This window comes from Periophthalmus magnuspinnatus, chromosome 7 (assembly GCF_009829125.3).
Source record: "Periophthalmus magnuspinnatus isolate fPerMag1 chromosome 7, fPerMag1.2.pri, whole genome shotgun sequence".
Classification (NCBI taxonomy): domain Eukaryota; kingdom Metazoa; phylum Chordata; class Actinopteri; order Gobiiformes; family Gobiidae; genus Periophthalmus; species Periophthalmus magnuspinnatus.
In genome coordinates, this window is record NC_047132.1 from 32953391 (window position 1) to 32981287 (window position 27897).

General features: G+C 47.9%; 1 protein-coding gene across 1 annotated transcript; it reads left to right on the forward strand.

The window, feature by feature from the left end:
- Nucleotides 1-845: 845 nt before the first annotated feature.
- Nucleotides 846-24985, forward strand: nol4la (nucleolar protein 4-like a). The gene is made up of 11 exons (XM_033969248.2): nt 846-1235; nt 7921-8076; nt 11339-11450; nt 11901-12010; nt 15240-15378; nt 18614-18906; nt 20354-20524; nt 20956-21144; nt 21640-21759; nt 23516-23702; nt 24455-24985. The coding sequence occupies exons 1-11, from the start codon at nt 894-896 to the stop codon at nt 24664-24666; spliced, it is 2031 nt and encodes a 676-aa protein (XP_033825139.1). The 5' UTR covers nt 846-893; the 3' UTR covers nt 24667-24985.
- The last annotated feature ends 2912 nt before the right edge of the window (nt 24986-27897 follow it).

Genomic DNA, 27897 nt, shown 5'->3' on the forward strand with positions numbered 1-27897 from the left:
CATTAGTATATTCATGAGGTTTGTGAACATTTTGACATCAAATTAACAAAACAAGAAACATTTTTGCCCCACCCAAGTTGTGTTTGTGACAGCAGCTCATTGTGTTCTAATTTTGAAATTGTTTTACTATTAAAATATATGTCACTTTAAATATTTCCAGCTCTTTCCCATAAGTACAAATCCCTCTCTGGTGTTGACAGTGCTTTCCTCTCCAGTAGATTCCGGGAAAAAACGTCCACCCTGCCCCCTCCTCTCTTCACCTTCTCCAAATCGGACATGTTCTTTCACTACTTGATTCCCTCACGCCACTTGTGCGCTTTGCTCTGGAGGAAAACGAGCTCTTTGCGGTGTCCCGTCGGCGTCGATGAGGAGAGTGGCGTGTCTGAGCCGCGCAGTCAAAGCCCATTCAAACAGGTGTGAGGAGCAGACCGTGCAGGTGGCGCATGTGGGTCGGATGAGGAGCGCATTGTGCATCATTTTGCCTCAAACCGGATCAATCACCGTCTGAGAATATAGTTTAATCTGAGGGGAAATGTCGACTGGGACCCGGGGGAGCGCGTGTTGCCACGTTTGTGCCCGTGTTCTTTGTTGTTAAGCGAGGACTGTGGTTTTACGCACAGGTGGGAGATACCCGCTCCGCGTAGGACAGCCCCCCTCTCTGCTCCTCAGCTGATGATGTGAGGAAGTGACATTTTCACCGCTGCGGTTCGGGACAGCACTGCTCCGCTGCAAACAGGTGTGATCGTGCGCGCGTCAGTCTGAGCAGGGAAAAAAACCACAACGGAGCGTCCCGAAACGAGGCGGGACAGCGGGGCCAAAAGAGCAACAGCGAGCCTTTATTAGCCTGAAGTGACTGAGCCGGTCCACACTCAGCCACAGGAGGAGACGGAGCTATGACAACGAAAAAAGCGTGTGTGGAGGCGCCCAAGAGGAGCAGGAGTCCGGTCGTTCTAGAGGCGGAGATGTTCAGCGAATTTCAGGACTGGTGTCTCCGGACCTACGGAGACTCGGGCAAAACAAAGACAGTCACCAGGAGAAAATATAACAAGATCATGCAGACGTTATTGCAGAACGAGGAGTCGGACGGCGTCTATGTCGACAACAGCCACATCAACGCCAAATTCAAATTCTGGGTCAAATCCAAAGGATTTCAGGTCGGAAATAACATCTTAGGAGAGCACAACAAGAAAGGAGCCCCGGGGAAACCCGTGCTATACGTCCCGGTCAAGTCTACGGTAAGAGTGCGTGTTTGTGTCTGAGAGTTTCATGATCTGAGCCACAGGAGCCACACGGGAGCCACACACTCATAAAACTTATCAGGTTTCATCTTTGTCCCAGTGTCGGCTCAATATCGTCATTTTTCCATAAAGCGTCACTTTGTCCATCCCGAGCAGAGCCGTACTCTCCTCCCGCTGCCATGGCAACGCCGGTGCCTCCTGGCAGCGCGAGGCTGAAACGTATCGAGCCTTTTCTCTGAAGCCCCGCGGTGTCAGCGCCACATCATCAGGACAGAGACACTGTCCAGTGTGGGACAGGTGTGAGTGTGTTTATGTAAAGGCATGTGCGCGTGTGTGAGGCACAAAACACCACAGTCATTTAGGCTCAGCACGCGCCTCTGTCCCGTCCCATTTGCGGACACTGGACAGTCTGGCCTCACGCGGCTCTAATGCTCAGTGTTACAGATGGAAATTTGATTTAGAAATCAGTCCCATTATTGCTGTGCGCGCGGAGTCTCGGTGCGCACCCCACTCCTCATTGTCCTGGGAAGGATGCGGCTCGAGGCGCCCGTTGCTCTGGCAACACCTGTGTCGTCCAGAGCAGGACGGGGCTCTGTCGCAGCTCATTCAGGAGCTTTAAACGCCACAGTTGTATTTAGACCCTCTGGATGAACAGAAGCAGAGCCTCGAGCATCTGTTTAATGCCTTATGGTATTTTTGGATCATTTTGTGGAGCAGGAGATGTGCGTAATTGTGACCACGTGAGCGACTGTGGCGGAAACAAAAGGCTCTGCCTGGAACTGATATCCGCCCACAGTTTGTGCTTAACTCGGTTTCTGTCAAAGCGACAGTAATAGGAAGTTAGGTCCGTGCACCAGCCCCATAATGACCCGCGCGGATAAACGCGTCCACGATGAACTGTGCGTGTGCCCCAGCTCTGTGCGCGCGCCTGTGCCTGTGCGTGTGCCAGTGCGTGTGCCTGTGCGCGCTCACCCGTGTCTCTGCGCGGTGCACGGCCTGCTGTGGCGGTGAGGAGACAACCACCATTTTAAGTAAGCGCCTTCAGGGAATAATCTCCCCCGCCCACACCGGGACAGGCTCTGGACCCAGAGCCAAACACAATTTGTGCGCGAGGAGAGATGGACAGACTCAAGTCTGTGATTCAGTTTGAAGAGGATCCTCCACAGGTGTGTTACCTGTGAATGCTCCAGATTTAGGCCAACTGCCCTCACGAGCAGCACTGGGCCTGATCCCTTCATGAATCTGCCAGTCCAGATTTATCCTGACCATGAGCAGGTGGACCCTGTCCCTGCAGGTGGACACTGTCTCTGCAGGTGGACCCTGTCTCTGCAGGTGGACCCTGTCTCTGCAGGTGGACCCTGTCTGTGCAGGTGGACCCTGTCTCTGCAGGTGGACGCTGTCTCTGCAGGTGGACACTGTCTCTGCAGGTGGACCCTGTCCCTGCAGGTGGACCCTGTCCCTGCAGGTGGACACTGTCTCTGCAGGTGGACCCTGTCCCTGCAGGTGGACCCTGTCCCTGCAGGTGGACCCTGTCTCTGCAGGTGGACCCTGTCCCTGCAGGTGGACCCTGTCTATGCAGATGGACCTTGTCCCTGCTGGTGGACCCTGTCTCTGCAGGTGGACCCTGCTGGTTCCAAAAAGCCTCTTGCATCTCTGTATCATAAACCATTTCTCAAAAGCAGCTGCGTTTGTAGAACAGGAAACACAAATGAGAGATGTTTCCTTTCAGTGTCAGTCAGAAGCAACAAGTTCCATCCATTAAAGCAGCAGCAGTGTTAATGTGTCTCCTTCAGAGCCGCGTCCTGGGCCATTAGAGGCCATAGGGCAGGTGTACATAATTGGTCATTGGCTTTTCCAGGACTGCAGGCTGGGGGCGTGTCTCTGTGCTGTGCATTGGAGCCCACTGCAGCTGCTCCCTGGGTGTGCCAAGTTTGTGTGTGGGGACAGGCACGGGACTAAGCGAGGGCCTAAGCGACAGGAGGCTGTGTGGGGGAGGGCGCGCTGTGGTGATGTGCAGACAGAGGAGGTCTCTTGTATGTGTCAGCGAGCCGCACAAGGAGCTTCAGTTTGACGGGACAGAGGCAGAGGCCGGGCATGGTAACTCCAAACAGCGTGGGACAGTCTCAGCGTGGAGGCCTTTTCATGTGTCACACTCAACAAGGAGTTATTTACAGTCAGCTCCTCCGCTCTGTCCTACAGTCCTCCTTTTTGTCTGCCCAGCTCCGAGGATCCAGAGTGAGGAGATGCAACCTCGTTTAGCTCTCATTATGTGCTGATTAGAGGACGCTACAGAGCAGGAGGGGGGTAGGACCAGAAACAGACACATTCAGCGCGCGACAGGCCTCTCCAGAGCAGTGTGCCCAGTCTAAACACAAACGCTCAAACGCATCACGCATTCCATATGCACTGCTTTGAAAAATGTCTAAATGAAGCATGCTGTTGCTTTAGGTTGCTATGCCAACACAACAGTAAATATTTCAGGTCCTCTTTCACATCTCTGTTGGACACAAAGCTGACATTATGAAGGACTATAATTTTTCATATCGCTCTGAAATGCTTTGTCCCATCAAAATAAAAGCCTTAACAATACAATAATCAATCAATAAACCAATGTCTTCTTCTGGGACGTCCTGCCCACAGGTGTAACTCAGCTCCTCTCTCGTATGAGCTGGAAAATGGACGTCCATGTTTGTGCCTCAGACCGACAGAGGAACATCATCATATTATCTGATTAATTAGTCCAGGTTTCCCCTGAGAGCTCTGCTTTTGTGTCGGGGCCACAGAGTCAAAGGAATAAGACCCGTTTGTTCAAAAGCATTTACATTTAAATTTAAACCAAACATGTTTTTTCTTTGAGGGGTTGGTCCAGTGGTGCTGTCTGCAGCTCGTCCTGTTTTACAAACGCAGCAAAGGCTCATCAGGCGTCATTAGTTTCCATCCGAGCCGCTGAACCCCGAGCATCTCATCACAAGTGTGTATGAAACGCCTCCCTCCACCCTGTTTTAGGAGCTGGAGATACGGCCCGTGATAGTTGAGCCTACTGTATGTGTGCTGGTACAAAGAGGGGGTCGCAGATCGCATGCTCTGTGTTTCCTCCCTACAGCACCCTCTCTGTTGCCATGGAGAGCTCGTTCTTTGCTTTCCCATAGGAGGAGAAATTAACACCTTTTTAACTGGCCTGGGGGCCTCCCCCTGTGTGGGAGATGTCTGAGTTGTGCTCGGCTCGTGCAGCTGGTCTTTAAGACGCCATAATCGCCCAAACTCACTGCTCCTGTCATGTGCTACACCTTCAGAGGGGCGGCGTTTGCCAAACTGGGACTGGGTCTAATGGGCGCAGAATGACAAAAATGATCATGTGATGATGAATGCTGTAGCCATCTCCACACAGTCAGAGCCAATGGGAGCGCCCGCCTCTGTGGGACACTGGGGATGTCACCGACTCTATCAAATAGTGCTCATGATGGGTGCAGCTGAGAGGGACGCACCCACCGAACACAAGGCCCGGTCTAATGTGCATTTAATGATAGGGTTTAATAAAGTGGACGATCCCGGGACGAGGGGTAAAAACACGGAGGAGGATAGACTGTAGCAGGACTAGTCTCGCATATTAGCCTCGTACGCAGTCTCTCATATATTACTCCGGGGGTAAAGGAGATTCCCATTTACATGTCCATTAGCCAGTTGACAGATTTACAATGAGGTTATGGGCCTTTAAAAGACGACCTGTTGTCACATCAGCAGTGAGATAATCTGAGTCATAAGTAGTAGTGCTGACATACCCCCACAGCTCCTCACACAAACACATATTAAGACGAGAAATGTGCCGATGACCCGGCCGCTGATGCCGACTCAAACATATTCAGTTTGTGTTTTAAACTTAAAGAATCCCACACATCAGCAGCAGCAGCATCATCATCATCAGAGCCATCGGAGCTCATTTCGTGGGTCTGTCCTGTCTTCGTGACCCAGCCGCTCGCCCCCTTCGCCCCCTCCCCCTGACCTGGCTGTGTGCGGGACCGCTCGGCTGGCTCCCTTCGGCGTCTCTGCCTCGCTCCGTGTGCATGTGTGGATGTGGAGACTGCCAGCGGGGGTGGGGGCGGCCAACTCAAACCCCTCCTGTCTCCTAGCAACAGAGCGGTTTGGTGCGGGACAGGGAGAGCGTGCAGGGGATGGGGGCTGGTTACACACACAACAGTGGCTAGGGAGAGCAAAGTCCTACGGGATTATAAAAGATGGAGCAAAAGGAGCAAAGGGGAGAGTGAGACGAGAGAGTTTAGTGGCTCTGGTGTCGGGGAGTGAGGATGCTGACATGTCTCCTTGGCTCTTCAAAAAACGCTGCTGATGACAACAAATAGCTACAAAGCCATTCAACAGCTGTTTGTCCCCGAAATGCTGCGCTACTGTACAAAACCCACACCGCCATGCAAACACTGAGCGGTGCTGAGAGGTGCACTCCCTCGGCTCTTGTTTTGGGAGCTACAGTAAACAGCTTTTTGGGCAAACTACATCCACACAGAGCACAGGCCTCCAGGAGACGTGATCGCTGATGAAGGCAGCGCACTCAGCCTCAGGCGGTTATTTCCTGAGCGAATATACAATCGTTTTATAAATTTGAGTTTTTATATTCAAACACATGCCGGGGCTGCAGGAGGCGTCTGTGTGTAACTGTGCTGGATCCTGGTCCTGAAGAGAGCGGCTCACACGGAGCATCCCGGCTGTAAACGCTTCTGTTTGTTGGTAGAATTGAGCAGAGGATGCGGTGGAGGAGGTAGAGTGGGTGCACACCCCACAGTAGTGAGATTATCTAAATCCAGCGTGAATGGACCTGACACCATTGTCCCAAGCAGCGCCGCGGTGATGTCACCGGGGAGTCAAGATACCTCCAGTGAGGCAGATTACAGCCTGACGATGAGGTGGAGGATTGCTATTATTTCATTTATTATCCTTACATTTAGTCCATGCTGACACAGAGAGAGGGGAGAAGGGATCGGATTAAAACAAACCCGCTCAGTGAGCTGGTTTTAGTTGCCATAGCAACGATCATTACCTCGCACTTGGGTAAGCAGGAGAGAGAGAAATGGGGAGAACGGGACAGAGGTAGAGATGGATACAGAGGGGAGGTCGCTGCAAAAATATAAAATAAATGTCAAATCTCAGAAACAAACCAGAAATATCAGGCAAGTGGCAAAAAGTACATTTTGTGACACAGGTAGGTCACTCCGGGGGGGTGACTTCAGGGAGATGACTCTGGAGGGGGGTGACTTTGGAACTTGGGGCACTCGTCAGTGAAGGAATCAGCTGACCCACCTACAGGCCAATCAAATGTCAGGGCCGGTCTCATTTCAAAGGGGCGAGGTGTTTCTAATTAAAAAACTCAAATGCATTAGTTCCATGTGACGCTGCTGGGACAGTCGCTCAGAGGAGCACAAATACAATCTGCTCCAAACGCCCGCTGTCTGCTGGTGGAGGAGCTGAGGGAGAGGGTGGAGGAGCAGAGGGAGAGGAGAGAGGAGCAGAGGGAGAGGAGCGCAAAGAAGGAGAGAGGGGGAGCAGAAGGAGGATGGAGGAGCAGAGGGAGAGGATAAAAGAGCAAAGAAAGAGAGTGGAGGAGCAGAGGGAGGATGGAGAAGCAGAGAAAGAGAGGGTGGAGGAGCAGAGGGAGAGTAGAGCAGCCGAGGGAGAGGGTGGAGGAGCAGAGGGAGAGTGGAGCAGCCGAGGGAGAGGGTGGAGGAGCAGAGGGAGAGTCGAGCAGCCGAGGGAGAGGGTGGAGGAGCAGAGGGAGAGTGGAGGAGCCGAGGGAGAGGAGAGAGGAGCAAAGATAGAGAGGGGAGGAGCAGAAGGAGGACGGAGGAGCAGAGAAAGAGAGGGTGGAGGAGCAGAGGGAGAGGGTGGAGGAGCTGAGGAAGAGGAGAAAGAAGCAGAGGGAGAGCGGAGGAGGAGGAGTGGAAGAGAGTGGAGGAGCAGTGGGAGAAAAGGGAGGAGGAGGGAAACAAAGCCCCATGTGGTGCGGCGGATGGAAGCCGTTGTCCTGGCGATTGCACTTCTCTGGTGTGTCACATGACCCTTTGCCCAGCACACCTGCCCGAGAGAAATAAGTGGCAGTTTCTATGGTGACCGGGTCAGCTGTACGGGAGCAGGACGGCTGCCAGAGGTGCTGATAGGACGGGGTCTGGTACAGTGTCGCCCGTGTTATTTTAAAATATTGCACAGAGGAAGTGATGGGTTTTCAGACCGAGTAAATCTTAAAACACCTGGACGCTGAGAGAACGCTCTGGACACGGCACCAGTGCATCTGACAGTCTGTGACCACATCCACCATTACTCATGTGTCACTAGGATCTGTCCCGCTCTCGTCACAGGCTGTGGGACACTCGTACAGCTGAACTAAACACATCCAGCGCTGATAAACACTGCTCAGTTTCCTGTTTCCTGTTACTAGAAGAGACGACGGCGCCTCCTGTGGTCTAAAATCTCCCCCAGAGTCTAAACAGAACACGGACTAAACATTCGTATAACAAAATCGCACTTTGTTCCTCCTTGTATTGTCGTTTAAATAGAAAGTAACTACACTATTCAAAAAGAAATATAGACAAATTGTATGAAAGAATATTATGACCGTATTTTCCGGAGTATAAGTCGCACTGGAGTATAAGTCGCACCCTCTTGTGTCTGTGTGTTTCAGTGCTCGGACGGGAGCTCAGTGCAGGAGAACTCGTCACTGAAGCGCGTGGCGGTGGTGGAGGACTTCTTCGACATCATCTACGCCATGCACGTGGAGATCGGCACGGACCCCGGCAGAGCGCCCAAACACGCGGGCCAGAAGAAGACGTACAAGGCGGTGAGCATGAGCGCTGCGGCGTTTCTGTGTCTGTTACAAGATAAAATTAAATGAAAACACTTTTTCCACCACCGATATGTGTCATTTTTAGCATATTGGAGTTACCAAGGGAACAAACGGCCACATAAAACAGGACAACGAACCACATGCTCAACAGTTTAAAAAAAAACAAACTCAAATTCAACTGAAGGACGAGATATTAGCGAAATCTTTAGCTTTTTACCATGTTCTAACGCTGTTCCCTCATCAAAAAACATGCCTGAAAATCTTTTAAATGTCATCCACGCACGGTTTGAGTAATCTAGAGATCTCTCCCAGTCCCTATTCAAACCCTCCTTCCTGTCAGCTGTAAGATTCTGTACGAGGCTCCGCCCACAAGCCGACATCACCCACGCTCCCGCACGACAATCCTCCATAAATATACAAAAACATGACTCAAAACTGTGCGCTACGACTTCACAAACCTGATGTGACGCGCAGTAGTTTCATAAGTGGGATGCAGCTGATTGTGTCGTGATGGTGCTCTGAAGGGGGAGCGACCTAGCACGGAGAGAAAGAGGGTCAAAAATGAGAAACTCGTAAAACAAATGGTCAAACATAGCATTTTCAAAACAACAAAAGTGATGTTACGAGCTCGAAGTTAATCCCCTAAAGAAGTAAAATACCCCCGTCTTTAAGTTTAGGCGTGGCGTGGGCGTGGTGATGTAGGCGGACAGCTTTGGGATACCCCCCCCCCCTCTCGTTCGTACGGATAGAATAAACCGGAGCCTGTTCCTGCCCTGTAGAGGTCCCTGTCATGTCTGATAGTGTGTACCCTTTTGAGGAGGCAGCAGCAGCACTGGGCCGGGGCATAATATGGAGCTGTCAGTGTGGCCTTCTGGGAGGTGCACTGCTCTGGGTGGCATTTCCCCCCTCGCCGCTGCCTGTAGGGGCCGTGGCGGTGGAGCGGGATGAGGGGGAGGGCAGAAGAGGGGACGGGGAAGAGGAGCAGCAGCCGTGGTGGGCCAAGGGGGAGGGAGGGGGGGGAGGGTCGGGGAGGAGGCGGGCACCCCTGCTGCATCGCCATGGTCACGTGAAGGTCGCGTCTAACAGGGAAACGCCAGCGGGAGGGAGGGGGGCGGCGGCGGTGGTGGAGTGGCACAGCGGCAGACGCCAGGCAGAGCGAGGCTGTACACACAAACACGCTTCACCTGGGATACACAGGGAGCGCGAGTATCAACAAGGCAATCTGCGCCGGGTTCAAGTGCCATCAGACTTTTTCATCTATTGGGTTTTTCCATTTCCACCAGTCGCATAGTGTAGGTTTTTTGCGCCAGATGCCCTTCCTGTGTCAAGTTGCATTACATCACGTGGCTTCAGTGGGGAATATGGGCTCACAGGCGAGGCGCCTCCCTCCTCTCTCCCTCATACGTCCCTCATGCCGCTTATACCTCCCTCACGCTGCGCTCATGTCTCCCTTATACCTCCCTCATGCCTCACTCATCCCTTCCTCACATCTCCCTCATGCCTCCATCATACCTCCCTCATGCCTCCCTCATGCCTCCCTCATACCTCCCTCATGGCTCCCTCTCATGCCTCCATCATACCTCCCTCATGCCTCCCTCTCATACCTCCCTCATGCCTCCCTCATACCTCCCTCATGCCTCCCTCATGCCTCCCTCATACCTCCCTCATGCCTCCCTCTCATACCTCCCTCATACCTCCCTCATGCCTCCCTCATACCTCCCTCATGCCTCCCTCTCATACCTCCCTCATACCTCCCTCATGCCTCCCTCTCATGCCTCCATCATACCTCCCTCATGCCTCCCTCTCATGCCTCCCTCATACCTCCCTCATGCCTCCCTCTCATACCTCCCTCTCATGCCTCCCTCATGCCTCCCTCTCATGCCTCCATCATACCTCCCTCATGCCTCCATCATGCCTCCCTCATACTTCCATCATACCTCCCTCTCATGTCTCTCTCATACCTCCCTCTCATACCTCCCTCATGCCTCCCTCATACGTCCCTCATACCCCTCATCCCTTTCTCATCCCTCCATCTCTCAGATAGAATCTCATATCTTTGCTGTGTCATTATTCGTGCATTATGTTCATTCTCTCAGTTTTCCAGAGTTCTGTTTTTAAACTTCTGAGGCCGAGTATCAAACGTCTGAAATAAGGAGTAACTGGATATGTTTTCATTAATATAACTTAAATAGATTTTTTTTTTAGATATAAGTTTTGTGCATACTCCATTACAAAGACGACACTGTCGCTCTTCACATGTAACTATCAATAATAATGGGACCTTAAAGACACACTGTGTAACTTTCTTGGCCACCTGCTTGTATCCATGGAGATGTAATCGCTTGGCCTGGATCTCATTGTTTACAAAATACCTTGAAAATTGAAAAGCTTCCTCACTGTGAGCGAACGCACTGCTGCCATCTGCTTCTCTCCATGGAGATAAGTTTAATGCCACACTGTGTAACATTCCAGGCCAATCAGTCTCCATGGAGACTTCACCTATAAAGTTACACAGTGCACCATAAAGAGAGCTGAGGGCAAAGGTCAAAATGTGCATGTGTGTGTGCATGTGGGTGTGTGCGCATGCATGTGTGTGTGCATGTGTGTGTGCGTGCATGTGGGTGTGTGTGCATGTTCGTGTGTGTGTGTGTGTGTGTGTGTGTGGACATGCACATAAATGACCACTGACTAAACTTGGACAAACTCAAACTGTGCTTATGTGATTCTGACTGTGTCTACCTCCCTCTGTCTCACTTGTCCCGCTCTACCTCTTGTCCCTCCTGTCCCCTCTCCTGTCCCTGCTCTTGTCCCCCTCCTGTCCCTCTCCTCTCCCCCCCTGTCCCTCTCCCCTCCCCTCTGTCCCTGCTCTTGTCTCCCTCCTCTCCCCTCTGTCCCCTCTTGTCCCTGCTCTTGTCCCCCTCCTGTCCCTCTCCTCTCCCCTCTGTCCCCTCTTGTCCCTGCTCTTGTCTCCCTCCTGTCCCCCTCTGTCCCCTCTTGTCCCTGCTCTTGTCTCCCTCCTCTCCCCTCTGTCCCCTCTTGTCCCTGCTCTTGTCCCCCTCCTGTCCCTCTCCTCTTCCCTCTGTCCCCTCTTGTCCCTGCTCTTGTCCCCCCCCTGTCCCTCTCCTCTCCCCTCTGTCCCCTCTTGTCCCTGCTCTTGTCTCCCTCCCCTCCCCTCTGTCCCCCTCTGTCCCCTCTTGTCCCTGCTCTTGTCTCCCTCCCCTCCCCTCTGTCCCCCCTGTCCCCTCTTGTCCCTCAGATCGCAGAGACATACGCCTTCCTGCCCCGTGAGGCGGTGACTCGGTTCTTAATGAGCTGTGGGGAGTGTCAGAAGCGGATGCACATCAACCCGAGCGCCGCGGAGTTCAAAGGTAACGCGCGCGTGACCTGTGTCCTCTGCGCATCCTGTCTGCGCATCATTAGCTCACGTGCTGTTTCTGAGGCCAACCTTTATCGACAGTGAAGGGGTTAATTACAGAGCAGCAAAGACCGAGGACAATTAGTCAAACACAGCTACAACATCCGGGTACGTTTGGCCCGTACAGCCTGATTCAGCCGGAGATTAAACCTTTACACACACTTTGTAAAGTAAACTTAATTAAAAAGTGAATGTTTACCTTGGACATGACGTTACCCACGTCACAGAAGATCAGACTCCCTCTAGCGGCGTGGGCAGAGACAGCAGCGAGGACACATGGCGCGAAAGTTTAGTCAGTTTGTGATGTGCAGACATTTAGCGCAGATAGTCCTGGTTCTGACAGGTTTAACTCACCTGTGTGTGCTGTGTTTAATTTAAGTAACTTCCTCCTTTTTTGTCTCAGAAAATGACAGACCGGCCTCACTGGTCCCGGACCTCATCGACTATAACATGCCTCTTACCGCCACCTACCTGAAGCAGATGAAACTGCAGTGCATGACCAACACTGAGCGGGTATGTGTCTGTGGGACAGCGAAGAGCACAGCGACTGTAAAAACACCAACAAAACATTTATTTATGAACAACAGCCACATACCAACAGTAGAATAAGAACATCAGCTCAAACCCCCTGGACAAGAGTCTGGACTGACACAGGACCAGGGTTTGCTGAGACAATTATGAAGATTTATTTGTTTTAAATTTAGTTTGGGTTTTTAATTTGACAATAAATAGACAATAAAAATAAATGAACCATAAATATGCAGCTGGTGGTGTAAAAAAAAAAAAAAAAAACATGAGGCAGAGGATGAGAGGGACGTGGGGCAGAGGATGCAGAGGATCACAGTATCAGAGGATGCAGAGGATGAGAGGGACGTGGGGCAGAGGATGTAGAGGATCACAGTATCAGAGGATGCAGAGGATCACAGTATCAGAGGATGCAGAGGATGCGAGTATCAGAAGATGCAGAGGATCACAGTATCAGAGGATGCAGAGGAAGGGAGTGTCACAGTATCAGAGGATGCAGAGGATTACAGTATCAGAGGATGCAGAGGATGCGAGTATCAGAAGATGCAGAGGATCACAGTATCAGAGGATGCAGAGGATGCGAGTATCAGAAGATGCAGAGGATCACAGTATCAGAGGATGCAGAGGATCACAGTATCAGAGGATGCAGAGGATGCGAGTATCAGAAGATGCAGAGGATCACAGTATCAGAGGATGCAGAGGAAGGGAGTGTCACAGTATCAGAGGATGCAGAGGATTACAGTATCAGAGGATGCAGAGGATTACAGTATCAGAGGATGCAGAGGATCACAGTATCAGAGGATGCAGAGGATCACAGTATCAGAGGATGCAGAGTGACAGGAGTTTTTTTTTGGGGGGGGGGGGGGGGGTGGTTTCGGGGTGTGACGCGGCCCTCTTGGCCCCGCCCCTCGCAGTGACAGAGCCGCAGAGGCAGCGCGAGCTCCAGAGTCAGGACGGCGCGCGCTCATTATGAGGATTAAACGGAACAATGACCCAAACACGGGCTCGGGGTGAGTACAACCGGACACAGCCCCGCACACACCGAGAGAACAGAGAGAACACGGGGAACACGCCCTGAAACACCACATTATCTCACTTTGGACTGTAAACTTGAGTGGATTCGTGTTTTTTTTATCACGCTTGTGTCTGTTTACTATGTTTTTTTTCCTCTAACATCATGAAACTGTATTTTCCTCACACAAATCCAGCACGAGCTCACTCCCCCCGCGACCTCCTCATCAATTATATATTTGTTCAAAGCGTAAATGTTGCTTCAGCTCCTGGTCCTGCGAAAACTGTGCGTCTCTGCTTCTCTTTAACGCTCCATGGCTCACTTGGTGCTTAATAGAGCTGTCACTGAACATTCTGATCCTCCTCAAACTCCTTTTACCCGGGACAGGCGCGTACTCCCGGGGGTAAAGACCCATTTGTGCCTCTGCTGAACGGGACGAGGTGTGACTCTGTGCGCACATCGTGGAGCTCGAGTCCAGTCACGGCCCAAACTCCTCGTGTTTGACCCAGATCCTTTTGTTTTGGCCCGTGTCAGAGGGTCCGTCCTGCCCGGGCTTTACTCATTTCTCTTACGCTACAGTTCACATCTCTGGAGTCTGCGTAATACAGATAAAAATAGACACGGCCCAAGAAGCACAGGCCTGTTACTTAACAAGAATGTAGATTTAAGGCAACGTGGGGCACTTTAATGTTGTTATATAGAAAAAAAATACTTCAAATTTAACAAAAATAGTGGAATAATCTGTTTATAAAAGGTTATAATATTGATCCAACTTTAATCCTGAACAAGACCTGGTTTAAAATGGAGCTTTGACATGAGACAATATTGAAATTTATCCAGATTATCATGGCCAAAATAATTGCGATTATGGATAATATCACGATTAATTAATTATTAAAGTTGCTGACAGTTTAAAATGTTCTGGACGAACCTTGAATCATTATAACTTCAATGTTATGAAAAGTTTCCATGTTTAATTTATTTGTGATAAGTTATCGTCTTCCCTTTGTATCACAACAAATAATTTTATTGTCACGATAAATTATATTATTGTTTACGATCTCATCCCGAGTGCTTTGATGCTTTTGCTAAGGGTTTTTTTTGTGATCTAATTATTTTTATTTATGTATTGATCTCATCTGCAGCTGAACAGGTCACAGTCCAATCCCCGCGATGCGCATGTACACAAAATTAAATTAATTAGATAAAAAAAAAAATTATAATAAAAAAATAAAAATAAGGACAAAAAATAAATAGTATACATAAAGCAATAATACAATGTAATAATAATAATAATAATAATAATAATAATAATAATATAAAATGTAAAGTAATAAAAGTAATCTTGTCCAGGTGTGAATTGCTTTTGATAAGTTGTCTGGAGACACTGTTGGACCATGGGCTCGTCAACACCAGGGGCGGTGCCGGGGGCGTGGCTTTATGGGGCCCTACCCTCCCCTCGAGTGGCCATTGCTCCTCCATAGGTCCCCCTAAAGATTTAGCCGAACTTTAACAGCATGTCCAGTCTAAAACTATTGAAATGGCAACAGCAGAGTGTTCAAAATGAGACTGTAGACCATTGTGTCGTGCGTCCTGATTGGCTGTTGGACTGTAGACCATTGTGTCATGCGTCCTGATTGGCTGTTGGACTGTAGACCATTGTGTCGTGCGTACTGATTGGCTGTTGGACTGTAGACCATTGTGTCGTGCGTCCTGATTGGCTGTTGGACTGTAGACCATTGTCCATCAGTCTCCTCCGTGCCGTGTCTCCTGTCCAGTACAGAATGTGTTCAGACAAATTTACATAAACGTTGGATCTCAGTGTGACTCTGAAGTGCTGTACGTTTGCGATTCGTTTTCTCCCTGACAAAACCCACAATGTCGATGAAACGTTCTGCACCGACAAAGACGCCTACGAAGGTTTGAACTTTGAGAGAGTTTAAACGAGAGAGAAATGTGAGAAAATGTTAACGCCTGTGTGAGAAAAGTGTATAAAGTGTGTGGTGAGGGGTTTTACAGACAAAAACAGAGAATAATGTAAAAAATAAAGCTGATACTTCACGGATTTCGACTATTGCGGGTTATTTTTAGAACGTGACCCCCGCGATAAACCAGGGTGGACTGTACTTGTCTATCTTCTCTGAACGAGCCTAAAATCCTCTGGTGCTGTGTCTGTTTCTACTTGTTCTTCTCTTTGTGTCTCAGGACGACAGCTCGATGAGCAGTGAGGACATGGCCAGTGCAGAGCCCACGTGGATCACAGTGGAGCAGCCTCCAGTGCCTGAGCCGAGCCCGCCCAACGGGGAGCACGCCGCGACCGACGCCGTCAAAGATGAGATGGAAGGTGAGACGCAAACGGAACGCTCATTTAAACACGTATCGGTAACAGATAAACGCTCAAACGCTTTTTTTGTACAGCACGATGAGGACACAAAGTCATTCAAAGTGTTTTTTACGGAATAAGAAAGACATTAAAACCATAATGCAACAAATCAAAACATGAATAATCATCGTAAAATTAATATTAAAAGAGAAGACGCAGGATAAAAAACGTTTGGAGCCTGGATCTTCAGCTTTGAACTGCACAAAACTGACACTTTACTATTTTAATTTTTGTATTACGACTTAGTTTAGGCTCAGGCTGTTTTTAAAAAATGCATTTTATTTTATGCAATAATGAGTTGGCTGTTGCAAGAGTAAAAGAGACAAGTTTAGTTTAGTTTAGTTCATTTCATTTTCATTCAAATGTATAAATCTCACAAAAGAACACGTGATCTGTACCACGTTTAGCTACAAAATCTGCAGTACGTTACGCTCATTTAGAAGGGTGGGTATCGAAGTTTTAAGCTTTGGATATCGAGTAATTTTATCATCTTAATAACAGTATTTACAGTAGTACAATATTCATACTTAATTAGCAGTTTTGGTGTTTAATGTAACTAAAGTTTAAGTTCCGATATCACACAAAACTGACTCTTGCAGCTTTAAATCATGTTCTAAAGCTGTTTCCTCCTCAAAAAACAGACCTGGAGTTGTGTTTTGTTTCATTCACACATGTTTATTATTAGTCTGTTACATCTCCAAAGCTGAAAACGCTCTGTTCCACCTTGTGATGTCATCAAGTGGTAGTTTTTTTTTTTTTATTAATAGCTCCTTTTACCTTTAGTTCTTGTAGAAATGGTCAATTCCAGGAGCTGAAATCATCCAAATGATTCTAGAAATGAAGGTGTGTGGAGTTTAAAAACACAGTGGAGCACTTCCTGTATCACCACATGATGACATCACAAGGTGGAACAGAGCGTTTTCAGTTTGAGAGAAGAAGAACTCAGTCTAAATCTGCAGTTTTGTGTGTTAAACGTGTGTGAATAGAGCAAAAAAACACAACTCCACGTCTGTTTTTAAGGAGGAAACGACATTATATCATTAGCATCAAACACATTTAATTGTAAAATCTTTGCGTCGCCCTGAAACGGAGCAAAGGATCATGGTCTATGTAGTTGCTGAAGCTTCTTATTGGGCTCTGGATGTAAAACGTTAGATCTTACAGCTTCATATACGGCAGAAGTCTCAGTTTAAGAGTCATATTGTGATTAAAAACAAAATAATTGCACCCCTACGATTTGGAGTAAATGGGTGTTACCTTTGTACAGAAACAGCTTAGACTCTTCTTACTGGACTAATCCAAATAATCCACAGTTATGGGGGTGGGTCGTCACACTGCTATTACCCCCCCGGTCCATTGTGTACCCCTCTGGAAGGGCAGCTGGCTTAAAGTAGGACAGATCCCATCGTGACCTCACAGATTGCAAACTAATAGGTGGGAAAGCGTCACGTGTTCCTCATATAAACTGAACGAGGCGTAATTTGGTCCGACAATAAGCCCCCCCCTCCTCTTCCTCCTCTTCCTCCTCTTCCTCCTCCTCCTCTCACTGCAGGACAGATTATAATGGGCTTTTTTGGCGACTGAAGCCCGTGTCCTCGATATGTGGATCAGGTTCACACTCCAGATATTATAATTAATGAGCAGTGACTGTGTTGGATTTGTTAGACGGAATTATATTTTTGGGGGGTCAGTGTTTATTGTGTGGACATTTTGTTTTGCACAGTTATTTTGGGCTATAATATAAGATTTAAGACGTAAAAAAGGTGGAATTAATCATTTCTGTGACTCATTACAGATGCAAAGTAATAACTAAAGTGTTTCATTCTGCTGTTTATTTCTTGCAGATTTAGAATAGTGTTTGTGGTTTAAATCTGCTCTTGGGTTTTTGTGTCAGTCGCATAAATTATTTTTCCATATTATCGTTTCTATATTTACTTGAGTGTGTTATAGTGACAGGTCTAATAATGTCGCTGTCCTTCGTATAAAAGGTCTTTTTGTACGTGTTTTAGAGTCAGTACAATCCAGAAAACAATATGATTTTTATTTTATTTAATTTTTATTTTATTTATTTATATGTGGTTTTTTTATTATGTATTTATTTTCTTTTAATTCACCTCCGTTTACGCTCGTCAAAAAGAGGTTTGTGGAAAATAAGTGGGAGGTGTGAGGTTTAAAACTGAAGGTTTAATCAAACTGTAACTTGTATAACATCAAATGATGTCACCACTTGATTAAAAATGTGATCAAAAATTAAATGATGTGGAAAAAAAGACGAATATGATTATTTGTATAGTCAACGAGCTCGTCTGCTGATAAAAACTAAGAGTCGAGACACATCACACATTTGTAATCTGCACCGGCTCCTGTTTTATATTGGGTGAAATTCAACAAGTTCTTGATTGTGTTTAAATGTGTGCGCTCTATGGGTCCAGTCTGTACTCTATGGTTCCTGTCTTTATTTTATGGGTCCAGTCTACGCTCTGTGGGTCCAGTCTGCTCTCTATGGGTCCAGTCTGCGCTCTGTGGGTCCAGTCTACGCTCTGTGGGTCCAGTCTGCGCTCTATGGGTCCAGTCTGCTCTCTATGGGTCCAGCCTGTACTCTATGGGTCCTATCTTTACTCTGTGGGTCCAGTCTGCGCTCTATGGGTCCAGTCTGTACTCTATGGGTCCAGTCTGCGCTCTATGGGTCCTGTCTTTACTCTATGGGTCCAGTCTGTGCTCTATGGGTCCAGTCTGTACTCTATGGGTCCAGTCTGCGCTCTATGGGTCCAGTCTGTACTCTATGGGTCCAGTCTGTGCTCTATGGGTCCAGTCTGCGCTCTATGGGTCCTATCTTTACTCTGTGGGTCCAGTCTGCGCTCTGTGGGTCCTGTCTTTACTCTGTGGGTCCAGTCTGTACTCTATGGGTCCTCTTTATTTGAGGGAGTGACTGCAGCCCTGTACCCAGACTATGGAACAGCGCCCTCTGTCTGTCAGATCCTCTCAGTCTTTAACACTGAGTTTCAGACAGGCCCGCCTCTTCTCCCTGGTATTTAACCCCACACAGGACATACAGGTGTTTTATTTTCTTTTATGTATCGTGTTATCTGTGGATTTGTGTTGACTTTTATTTAGAAATAAATTTGAACTAAACTGAATATTCCTGATTCCCGTCCCCCTCCCTCTGTTCACCTCTGACGCTCTTCTCTTTGTTCAGACGAGGACTCTTCGGACAGCGCCAGCGCCAACGGGCTGCCGGCTCTGACCCCGCCCGAGGCGCTGTCTGCGGGGGGCGCCGTCCCAGACGGAGCGGCCTCTTTCGGGGAAGTGACGGAGAACGGGCTGAGCGCTCCCCTGGACTTTAGCACAAACTCCTCGTCCTCTTCCTCCGAGGATCAGCAGCCTGTTAATCTGAGCGACCGGATTCTGCCGTCGGCCGCGTCACCGCTCAACTCCTACCCCAACGACCCCAACAGACAGTTCCCCGTCAAAACGGACTACGCCAACAAGGTGAGGCCTACAGCGATCGCTCGTCTCCATGGAGATATTCTCACTTTCCTGGGAATGTTACACAGTTTTGCATTAAGCCCGTCTATCTCCACGGCGACAAGCAGCTGTAAAATGAAATGCAAAAGGGGGAAAAATCTCGGAAAATCTGCAGTTATTTAAACAAACAGCTACATACATTTTTTGTCTTGTTGTATGGAAAACTTGACCCTTGACCCCATCGTTTGGACTCTACAAACACGTCCTGTGTCTTCGTGTGGCTCTTGGTTTAGTTCAGTCGTTCATATTTCAGTTAAATATTAAACAGGCTCAGAATTTTAAAATTTAAATTGCAAATGTAATTTAAGAGCATTTAATACAAGATCTCATGATCTACAGATAAAAACTGAACAATAGAGAAGAGAAGAGAGAGAGAGAGGAGAGAGAAGGAGGAGAGAGAAGGAGGAGGAGAGAGGGAGAGAAAGGAGGAGAGAGAAGGAGGAGGAGAGAGAGGGAGAGAAAGAGGAGAGGAAAAGACAGGGAGGGAGAGAAAGGAGGAGAGAGAAAGAGGAGAGAGAAGGAGGAGGAGAGAGAGGGAGAAAGGAGGAGAGAGAGAGGAGAGAGAAGGAGGAGAGGAGAGGGAGAGAAAGGAGGAGAGGAGGAGGAGAGAGGGAGAGAAAGGAGGGGAGAGAGGAGGAGGAGAGAGAGGAAGAGAAAGGAGGAGAGAGAGGGAGGAGGAGAGAGAGGAGAGAGAAGGAGGAGGAGAGAGGGAGAGAGGAGGAGAGAGAAGGAGGAGGAGAGAGGGAGAGAAAGGAGGAGAGAAAGGAGGAGAGAGGAGGAGAGAGAAGGAGGAGGAGAGAGGGAGAGAAAGAGGAGAGGAAAAGACAGGGAGGGAGGAGGAGAGAGAAAGAAGAGGAGACAGGGAGGAGAGAGGGAGAAAAGGAGGAGACGAGCAGAGAGGAGGAGAGAGAGGGAGGAGGAGACAGGGAGGAAAGGAGAAGAGAGAGGAGGAGAGCGAAGGAGGAGAGGAGAGGGAGGGAGCAAGAGAGAGAAAGAGGGAGGAGAAGACTGGGAGGAGAGAGGAGGAGGAGAGAAAGGAGAGGAGATGGAGAAAGGGGGAACAGGAGAGGTGGAGAAGAACTTTTAATCCCAGATCTCATGATTGTCTCTGTCTAATTTTATTTTACTTCATAAAAACAGAACAGATTTGAAGCTCATGTAAAACTGGAGCCGTTTCTCTTTAATAATGTGGAGATAAACAATTAGACCTGCTCCTGTTTTTAATGTTTAAATGAACCTGTGCAGTTTGTTTTTGTTTGTATTGTTCTGTGTTTGTGCTGCTCTCATACGTGTAATTTAATATATTTTATAATTAAATATAAGTTTCCACACACATAGACAAACCTCACATGTTTTCGTCGTGTTTTGCTCCGGTTCGCGCTCACGTTTTCCCCGTTCTCTCCGTGCACAGTCTCCTCCGTACAGCTCAGGGAGTTACGACTCTGTAAAGACTGAAGCGAGTCTGAGCGAGGCCCGAGCTCAGATCATGGACGACGACGACGACGACCACGACGAGCACGACGACAGCGACAAGATCAACGACGCCGAAGGGATGGACCCGGAGAGACTCAAAGCCTTTAATGTGAGTCCGCTGCTCCGTATCCGGGGGCGTTACCACAGAGATTAACAATTTAAAACAAAATATTATGACTTTTGACTTCACCGTTTATGTTTTTTTTATTCTCTTGTTGTGTGTTTTTTCAGTATTGATACTTTAAATGAGTATCTAGTTTTGATAGTAGTTTTATTATTGATTATTTTGGGTTTTGATTTCCATAAACTTTAGAACAGTGACAGTGAAGCAGGTGATACGCCATCCTGCAAAAGTTCTATATATACAGATCTTTAGACTTTTTTCCATCTGAGATTATGACACAAAAATCTTCTCACTTCTACACCTCCGTCACATCCATCCTGTGTCTTACATCCTCTTGTTTTCACACCCTGTCTCCCTTTCCCCTCTTTCCTCTCCTTCTCTCGTCACCTCCGTCTTTCCTCCCCTGATTTCTTTAGATGTTTGTTCGCTTGTTCGTGGATGAGAATCTGGACCGAATGGTTCCCATTTCAAAGCAGCCCAAGGAGAAGATCCAGGCCATTATGGAGTCCTGCGGCCGCCAGTTCCCAGAATTCCAGGAGCGTTCCCGCAAACGTATTCGTACCTACCTCAAATCCTGTCGCCGCATGAAAAAAGGCGGCTTTGAGGTATAAACGACTCTCAAATACAGCACAACTACACTGTTAACAACATAGAGTTAGGTTTATAATTATTCTTGAGTATATTTGGTCAATATTTCTCATAGTTTTATACCAGTTAAATTGTCGTTTGTGGAAAGTTTTGAGAAGAAAAGAAGTAACACGGGGTTTTTTTTGACAGTTTAAACCTTGATTTAACCAAATAAAGGTGATGTCACTCGTTTGTATTAGTCTGATCATAACTATTGTGTAATTTAAACAAGTTTTGGACCTTATTTACATTATGGTTGCTAGGTAACAGTTAAGGAATTACCTCAACATGTCACATCTGCTGCCTGTGTCCAACCAGGAAGTAAAATAATAAACTTGTAGGCAAGATTTTTATTTCAGTCTTAATAAAATAACTGAGTTTGATTTAGTATTTTCAGTATTCAGCCCTGTTTATGCAAACCAAAATCAAATGCAGTGTTTGTAATGGGCAAAACCTCTCACTGGCTCTTTCAGATTCGCCCAACACCTCCTCACCTCACCTCCGCCATGGCTGAGAACATCCTCGCCGCTGCCTGCGAGAGCGAATCCCGCAACGCAGCCAAGAAGATGCGGCTGGACGTGTACCCAGCCACGGTAAAGAGTCCAGAGCCAGAGCACGAATCTGCTGTTCTCAGAGAGTGATGAGGGCACAGTCTCAAGATGGAGGCTGGAGGCAGAGCACAGTCTCAAGATGGAGGCTGGAGTCAGAGCACAGTCTCAAGATGGAGGCTGGAGTCAGAGCACAGTCTCAAGATGGAGGCTGGAGTCAGAGCACAGTCTCAAGATGGAGGCTAGAGTCAGGGCACAGTCTCAAGATGGAGGATGGAGTCAGAGCGCACAGTCTCAAGATGGAGGCTAGAGGCAGAGCACAGTCTCAAGATGGAGGCTGGAGTCAGAGCACAGTCTCAAGATGGAGGCTGGAGTCAGAGCGCACAGTCTCAAGATGGAGACTGGAGTCAGAGCACAGTCTCAAGATGGAGGCTGGAGTCAGAGCACAGTCTCAAGATGGAGGCTGGAGTCAGAGCGCACAGTCTCAAGATGGAGGATGGAGTCAAGTCTCAAGATGGAGGATGAATTCAGAGTGTACAGTATCAAGATGGAGGCTAGAGTCAGAGCACAGTCTCAAGATGGAGGCTAGAGTCAGAGCACACTCTCAAGATGGAGGCTGAATTCAGAGTGTACAGTATCAAGATGGAGGCTGGAGTCAGAGCACAGTCTCAAGATGGAGGCTGGAGTCAGAGCACAGTCTCAAGATGGAGGCTAGAGGCAGAGCACAGTCTCAAGATGGAGGCTGGAGTCAGAGCACAGTCTCAAGATGGAGGCTGGAGTCAGAGCACACTCTCAAGATGGAGGCTGAATTCAGAGTGTACAGTATCAAGATGGAGGCTGGAGTCAGAGCACAGTCTCAAGATGGAGGCTGGAGTCAGAGCACAGTCTCAAGATGAAGGCTAGAGTCAGAGCACACAGTCTCAAGATGGAGGCTGGAGTCAAGTCTCAAGATGGAGGCTGGAGTCAGGGCACAGTCTCAAGATGGAGGCTAGAGTCAGAGCACAGTCTCAAGATGGAGGCTGGAGTCAAGTCTCAAGATGGAGGCTGGAGTCAGGGCACAGTCTCAAGATGGAGGCTAGAGTCAGAGCACAGTCTCAAGATGGAGGCTAGAGTCAGAGCACAGTCTCAAGATGGAGGCTAGAGTCAGAGCACAGTCTCAAGATGGAGGCTGGAGTCAAGTCTCAAGATGGAGGCTGGAGTCAGAGCACAGTCTCAAGATGGAGGCTGGAGTCAAGTCTCAAGATGGAGGATGGAGTCAGAGCACAGTCTCAAGATGGAGGCTGGAGTCAGAGCACAGTCTCAAGATGGAAGCTGGAGTCAGAGCACAGTCTCAAGATGGACGCTGGAGTCAGAGCACACAGTCTCAAGATGGAGGCTGGAGTCATGATTACTGTGTAGAATTCCTGTATAGAATTTATGGCACTTTCACAAGAATATCCCAAAAATCGAAATTATCAACATTATATTGCAACATACATATCCAACCTCACAATTAAAGCCCCACCGTGTAACTTTTTTGACAAATACGTTTTATCCATGTCATATAAACATTGATTTCCATGGAGACTGTTCCGGTGCATGTTTTTTACTTTCTGTTTCTACGAAATCATCCAGGGTAATGTTCCACCTCCAGAAGTGACGCCGTGTTACTTAAATAAAAAAAGTTAAAGTCACGTTTTCTCATTTAAACTCTACAGGACCATCGTGAGTTTATACCAAATAATATAAAACCACGTCTACATCTATAAACAGGAAGTTAAACGCTGCCGTCCCAGATTTACTCACGTTCTGCTCTAAACAGGAGGAGCCTATGTGCATTGACAAGCCCGCCCCCCGAGACCCCGCCTCTTTGGCCGCCCCCGGGTTCACCATCGCCAGCACAGCTTTCGCCCAAGACCAGCTCTACGCCAACGGAGGCCTCACCTACAGCGTTCGATACGGGACCGTCAGCAGCACCCAGCCGACCACGGGAACCACACAAACCAACGGTACGAGAAAAATCAGATGGAAAATCATTAAAAGAACTCGATTAATATATTTACTATTCAAATGGCGTCAGAGGGGAAAAGGCGTGGCCAGAGCGGAACATGGATTTGTTTATTTGTAGTTAAAATATCACATTTTACTGACAAGTATTGGGAGTTTGAATCGATTTATAATTTATGATTTAATAGTAGGATTCTGTTCAAAGTTCACCAGGGTCAGTAGTTTATGAGCAGAATTAGACCCCAGTGGACACACAGGGAGGGCATCTGACACACAGACCTGCTTTCTACATTTTATAAACACACAGAAAAATAAATGAAGTAAGATATATGGAATTATGTAGTAATGAAAAAGTTAAATATCTCTACTACATTTTTTAATATATATTTTATATTCAAATCCTTGTGTAGTATTTACCCTTTGCTTTGTCTAAAATATTTACTGGAGTTTAACTTTTCTCTATATAAATAAACATAAATATTTAGCTCTGGTGTAAATACACGATGATCCGTGTGTTGTGTTGTATATTTTGGCGGCACAGACTCTGTGTAATAGTTTATGTTTGAGGACATGTGCCAGTTTCATGTGGAGGTGCAGTAATTACAAAGGTACAGACGGTAAACTAGGCCAAAACATTCTGACCTATTTTGATGCTTTTTGACAGTTTAGCCGCGAGTTTCATCGAGTGATTTGAAGCTTCTGAAAGTGTCAGTGTAAATAATAATAGTCCTGACTCTTTCTCCGTTCGCTCCAGGGCCCACAGATCTTAGTATGAAGTCGGTCGGGCCAAACTCCACCTCGTCCAGCGCCAATGGTCAGGGTGGAGGCGGAGGGGGGGCATCCGCACAGCTCAGCCCCCCCGAGGTGACGGCGGTGAGGCAGCTCATCGCGGGCTACAGAGAGTCCGCGGCCTTCCTGCTCCGCTCCGCCGACGAGCTGGAAAACTTGATTCTGCAGCAGAACTGAACCGGACTGTCCTGCTCCTGGCCTTTCACCAGTGTCACTCTCAGTCACAAATCGGGATTTTGGATCAGCACATCGGCTGGAGTGGCCCTGCACACTGGTCCTGTAGGTGCAGATCTTTAGCTGCGCTCACAACATATCAGAAAGGATTATTTATGCATTTGGTGGACTTTGGTCCTAGCGCCCTGGTATCTGTAGCCATTCATCCCATCCAGCTCATTGTACACTCCACTGCCATTCATCTCAGGAAGATCTGTGGGAACTGTTCACACAAGGACAAACTACCAGAGGTGTTACTTTAGCTTTGAATCGACTGACTGTGCCGACAGTGAACAGAGGGGGGCGCTTTGGAGTTCTTCACTGTTAAATATGCTGTACTGCTGCTGCAGCCTCTAAATTTACAAATCTTTCTAAAATGACGTTGCATTATTTCAGATGAAATGCTGCTAAAACTCTGACCTCAAACATAGTTAGGCTTGGACTAAGAACAGCAGACGTTAAAGGGCTGGACAGCGGTCAGCAGATCAGAGCCACTTCAAATTATACTGCCCTGTTTACTAGAGATTAGACCCAGAGGTCACCCAGAGGTCACCCAGAGGCACCTGTCAGGGAGTGAGATTAATATATTGCTTAGACTTTACCCAGAGCCTGTGGAAAGTGGCTGTCGGTGCAATATTGACGATAATCAGTGTCGTGAGTTTAAACATGGTCCCGGTTTAACGTGGAGACTCTGCTGAACCTGTCAGGTGTAAAATAATCTGCAGCGTTGTAGCTAAAATCAATGTTGTTTGTCGTGAACAGTGATATCGTCACTCACCTCAAACAGAGGCCCTTTCTGCGGGCCCCACAGTCTGGCTCAGTCCGGCTCAGTCTGGCTCAGTTTGCGGACCCCTCAGTCTGTCTCAGTCTGTGGGGCCCTCTGTTTGCGGGCCCCTCAGACCGGCTCAGTCTGGCTCAGTCCGCGGGCCCCTCAGTCTGGCTCAGTCTGCGGGGCCCTCAGTCTGGCTCAGTCCGGCTCAGTCCGGCTCAGTCTGGCTCAGTCCGGCTCAGTCTGGCTCAGTCTGGCTCAGTCTGCGGGGCCCTCTGTTTGCGGGCCCCTCAGTCTGGCTCAGTCTGCGGGCCCCTCAGTCTGTGGGCCCCTCAGTCCGGCTCAGTCTGCGGGGCCCTCTGCTTGCGGGCCCCTCAGTCCGGCTCAGTCTGGCTCAGTCCGGCTCAGTCTGCGGGGCCCTCAGTCTGGCTCAGTCCGGCTCAGTCTGCGGGGCCCTCAGTCTGCGGGCCCTCAGTCTGCGGGCCCCTGCAGAAGGAGCTCTGTGTTGCACGTCTCTTGTACATCGTCGTGTGCTGAGTGCGTTTGTGTCTTTGATTCACTGGACTCTGCTTCATTCCACTGACCTCTGAGCGTCTCAAACTTAAAACTAACGGCTCAAACGCAAAAGACAATCTAAAGTATCGAGATGAGTTTGGACGAGAACAGATCTACAGCACATTATCGTGAGTCAGCACAAAGTGGCGTGTGTGCGTCTGTGTGCGTCTGTGTGCGTCTGTGCGTGTGTGTGCGTGTGTGTAGTGCTGTTTTTATTGCTTTTACTGTGAAAGTGTTTTGTATGTCGAGATATTTAGTGTAAAAGTGGAGTGGCCCAGTTTGTACAACATTTGAAAAACACAATAGGCTGAAACATTCCAGTTTATTAAGACAATGACTTTGAGCAGCCCTGAGGGTCGCACCTTAACAATTTGTCTGAGAACTCAAAGTTTAGAGACGTATATTTCTGTATTTATCATAAATCTATTAAATTATTCAGTTATGTATCATGTTTATGTCCTTCATATATTCTGCATTTGAAGACCATAGTACTTTGAAGCCTACAAATGCATTCTTTTCCATGACGGGCTTTTGTCACTACTCTTAACCTTAACTTAACTATTGCAAGTTTGGAAGCACTTTACAGCTCAGGATTATGGGGACATTCACACGGTGACAAGAATCTTTACCTCTTTTGGATTTCTGCTTCATTTTGACACAAGACTCACGATATATATCCGCCACACTCCGCTTTAAAAGAACAGCCCCCTCTCTGTATCCGTCCCGGAGCGTGCATGGTCCGGGGGTCTCGGAAAAAATATGGTCTCCGTCTTCCTCGTGGTTGTTTTCCCCCGTTTACTGTCCGTCCCTCGGTGTTTTTTTCCTCGCTGGGGGTCATCTGGATCATGAAACATTCTCACATTCGCTTGCAGATCTGTCTTGAGTGGCATTTCGGTGTGTGCTGGAGTAACTGTGTTCAACCGTGCGTCGACCTACATGTTTGTTTTTGTTTTTTTTTATTTCGCTCATGGATCTTTTTGCTTTGTATTTTTGACAGGACAACGTGAACTTTCGGTGTTAACTAAAACGCTCTGGTAGCTTGTGGATTGCTAAATGGTCAGATAAATGTATAGCTGTACAAAGAGTGACAAAAGATGTTTTAAGCTGTTTTTTTTTGTGGGTACAGCCATGTAAAAAAAAATCAAAGTGGTTTTAACCTTGCCTGTTTGAATTCTCATTTTGGTGGTAGTCTATTCTATGGGTTAATGTTCCTTATCTGATTTGGTTGTTGGCTCTCCTGCTCTGTCCGATGCCGTAGCTCTACTGCAGGAGCTTGTGCTGTAAACGTGTGAGCTTTGTAATTCCCTTCTGGTTTTTTGACTCAGTGAAAGTGTGATGTTTACATGTACAGTTTTTCAGGATCACATTTATTTTTACTATATTATTATGATTCTTCTTCTTATTCTTCTTATTATTATTATGATTTTTCGCTCGAATCAACGACGTGCATTGGTTTTTCTTTATTATTTCAGTTCCTTTACTGTCATCGAACTCTAGACAAACTGATAGCGTTTGGTTTGGTGTCGTGGTCGTTTCCGGTTTCAGCAGACTTTAGTAAGAATTTAAGGAGCTGCAGCAACTTCTCAAAGTGGACCAGCAAAGATTTCTTAAGCATCGAGATGTTTTTAAAATCAACCCGACATTAGTGGCCTATAGAAGAGAATTGGGGCGTTTGTTCAAATATAGTTAAGTGCTTAGACTCCTCTATTCTCCCTAAGGTGCACTTTGAATCGTTGTTCGCTCTCCTCTGTAACATAAAAGCCATTCCCCTTTCCTGGCCTCTTTAGGGGAACCCATAAACCTCAGGAAATACGAAAATCTCCCATTTTACTTCTGAAAAACAGATTTAAACCATTAGCATTTATATAAGA

Bases quoted from the DNA above. Each gene is read 5' to 3' on its own strand.
- nol4la (XM_033969248.2), top strand. From the start codon at position 894: ATGACAACGAAAAAAGCGTGTGTGGAGGCGCCCAAGAGGAGCAGGAGT. The intron at 1,236-7,920 runs GTAAGAGTGCGT...TGTGTGTTTCAG, and splicing joins ACGTCCCGGTCAAGTCTACG to TGCTCGGACGGGAGCTCAGT. The intron at 20,525-20,955 runs GTGAGTCCGCTG...TGATTTCTTTAG, and splicing joins AGAGACTCAAAGCCTTTAAT to ATGTTTGTTCGCTTGTTCGT.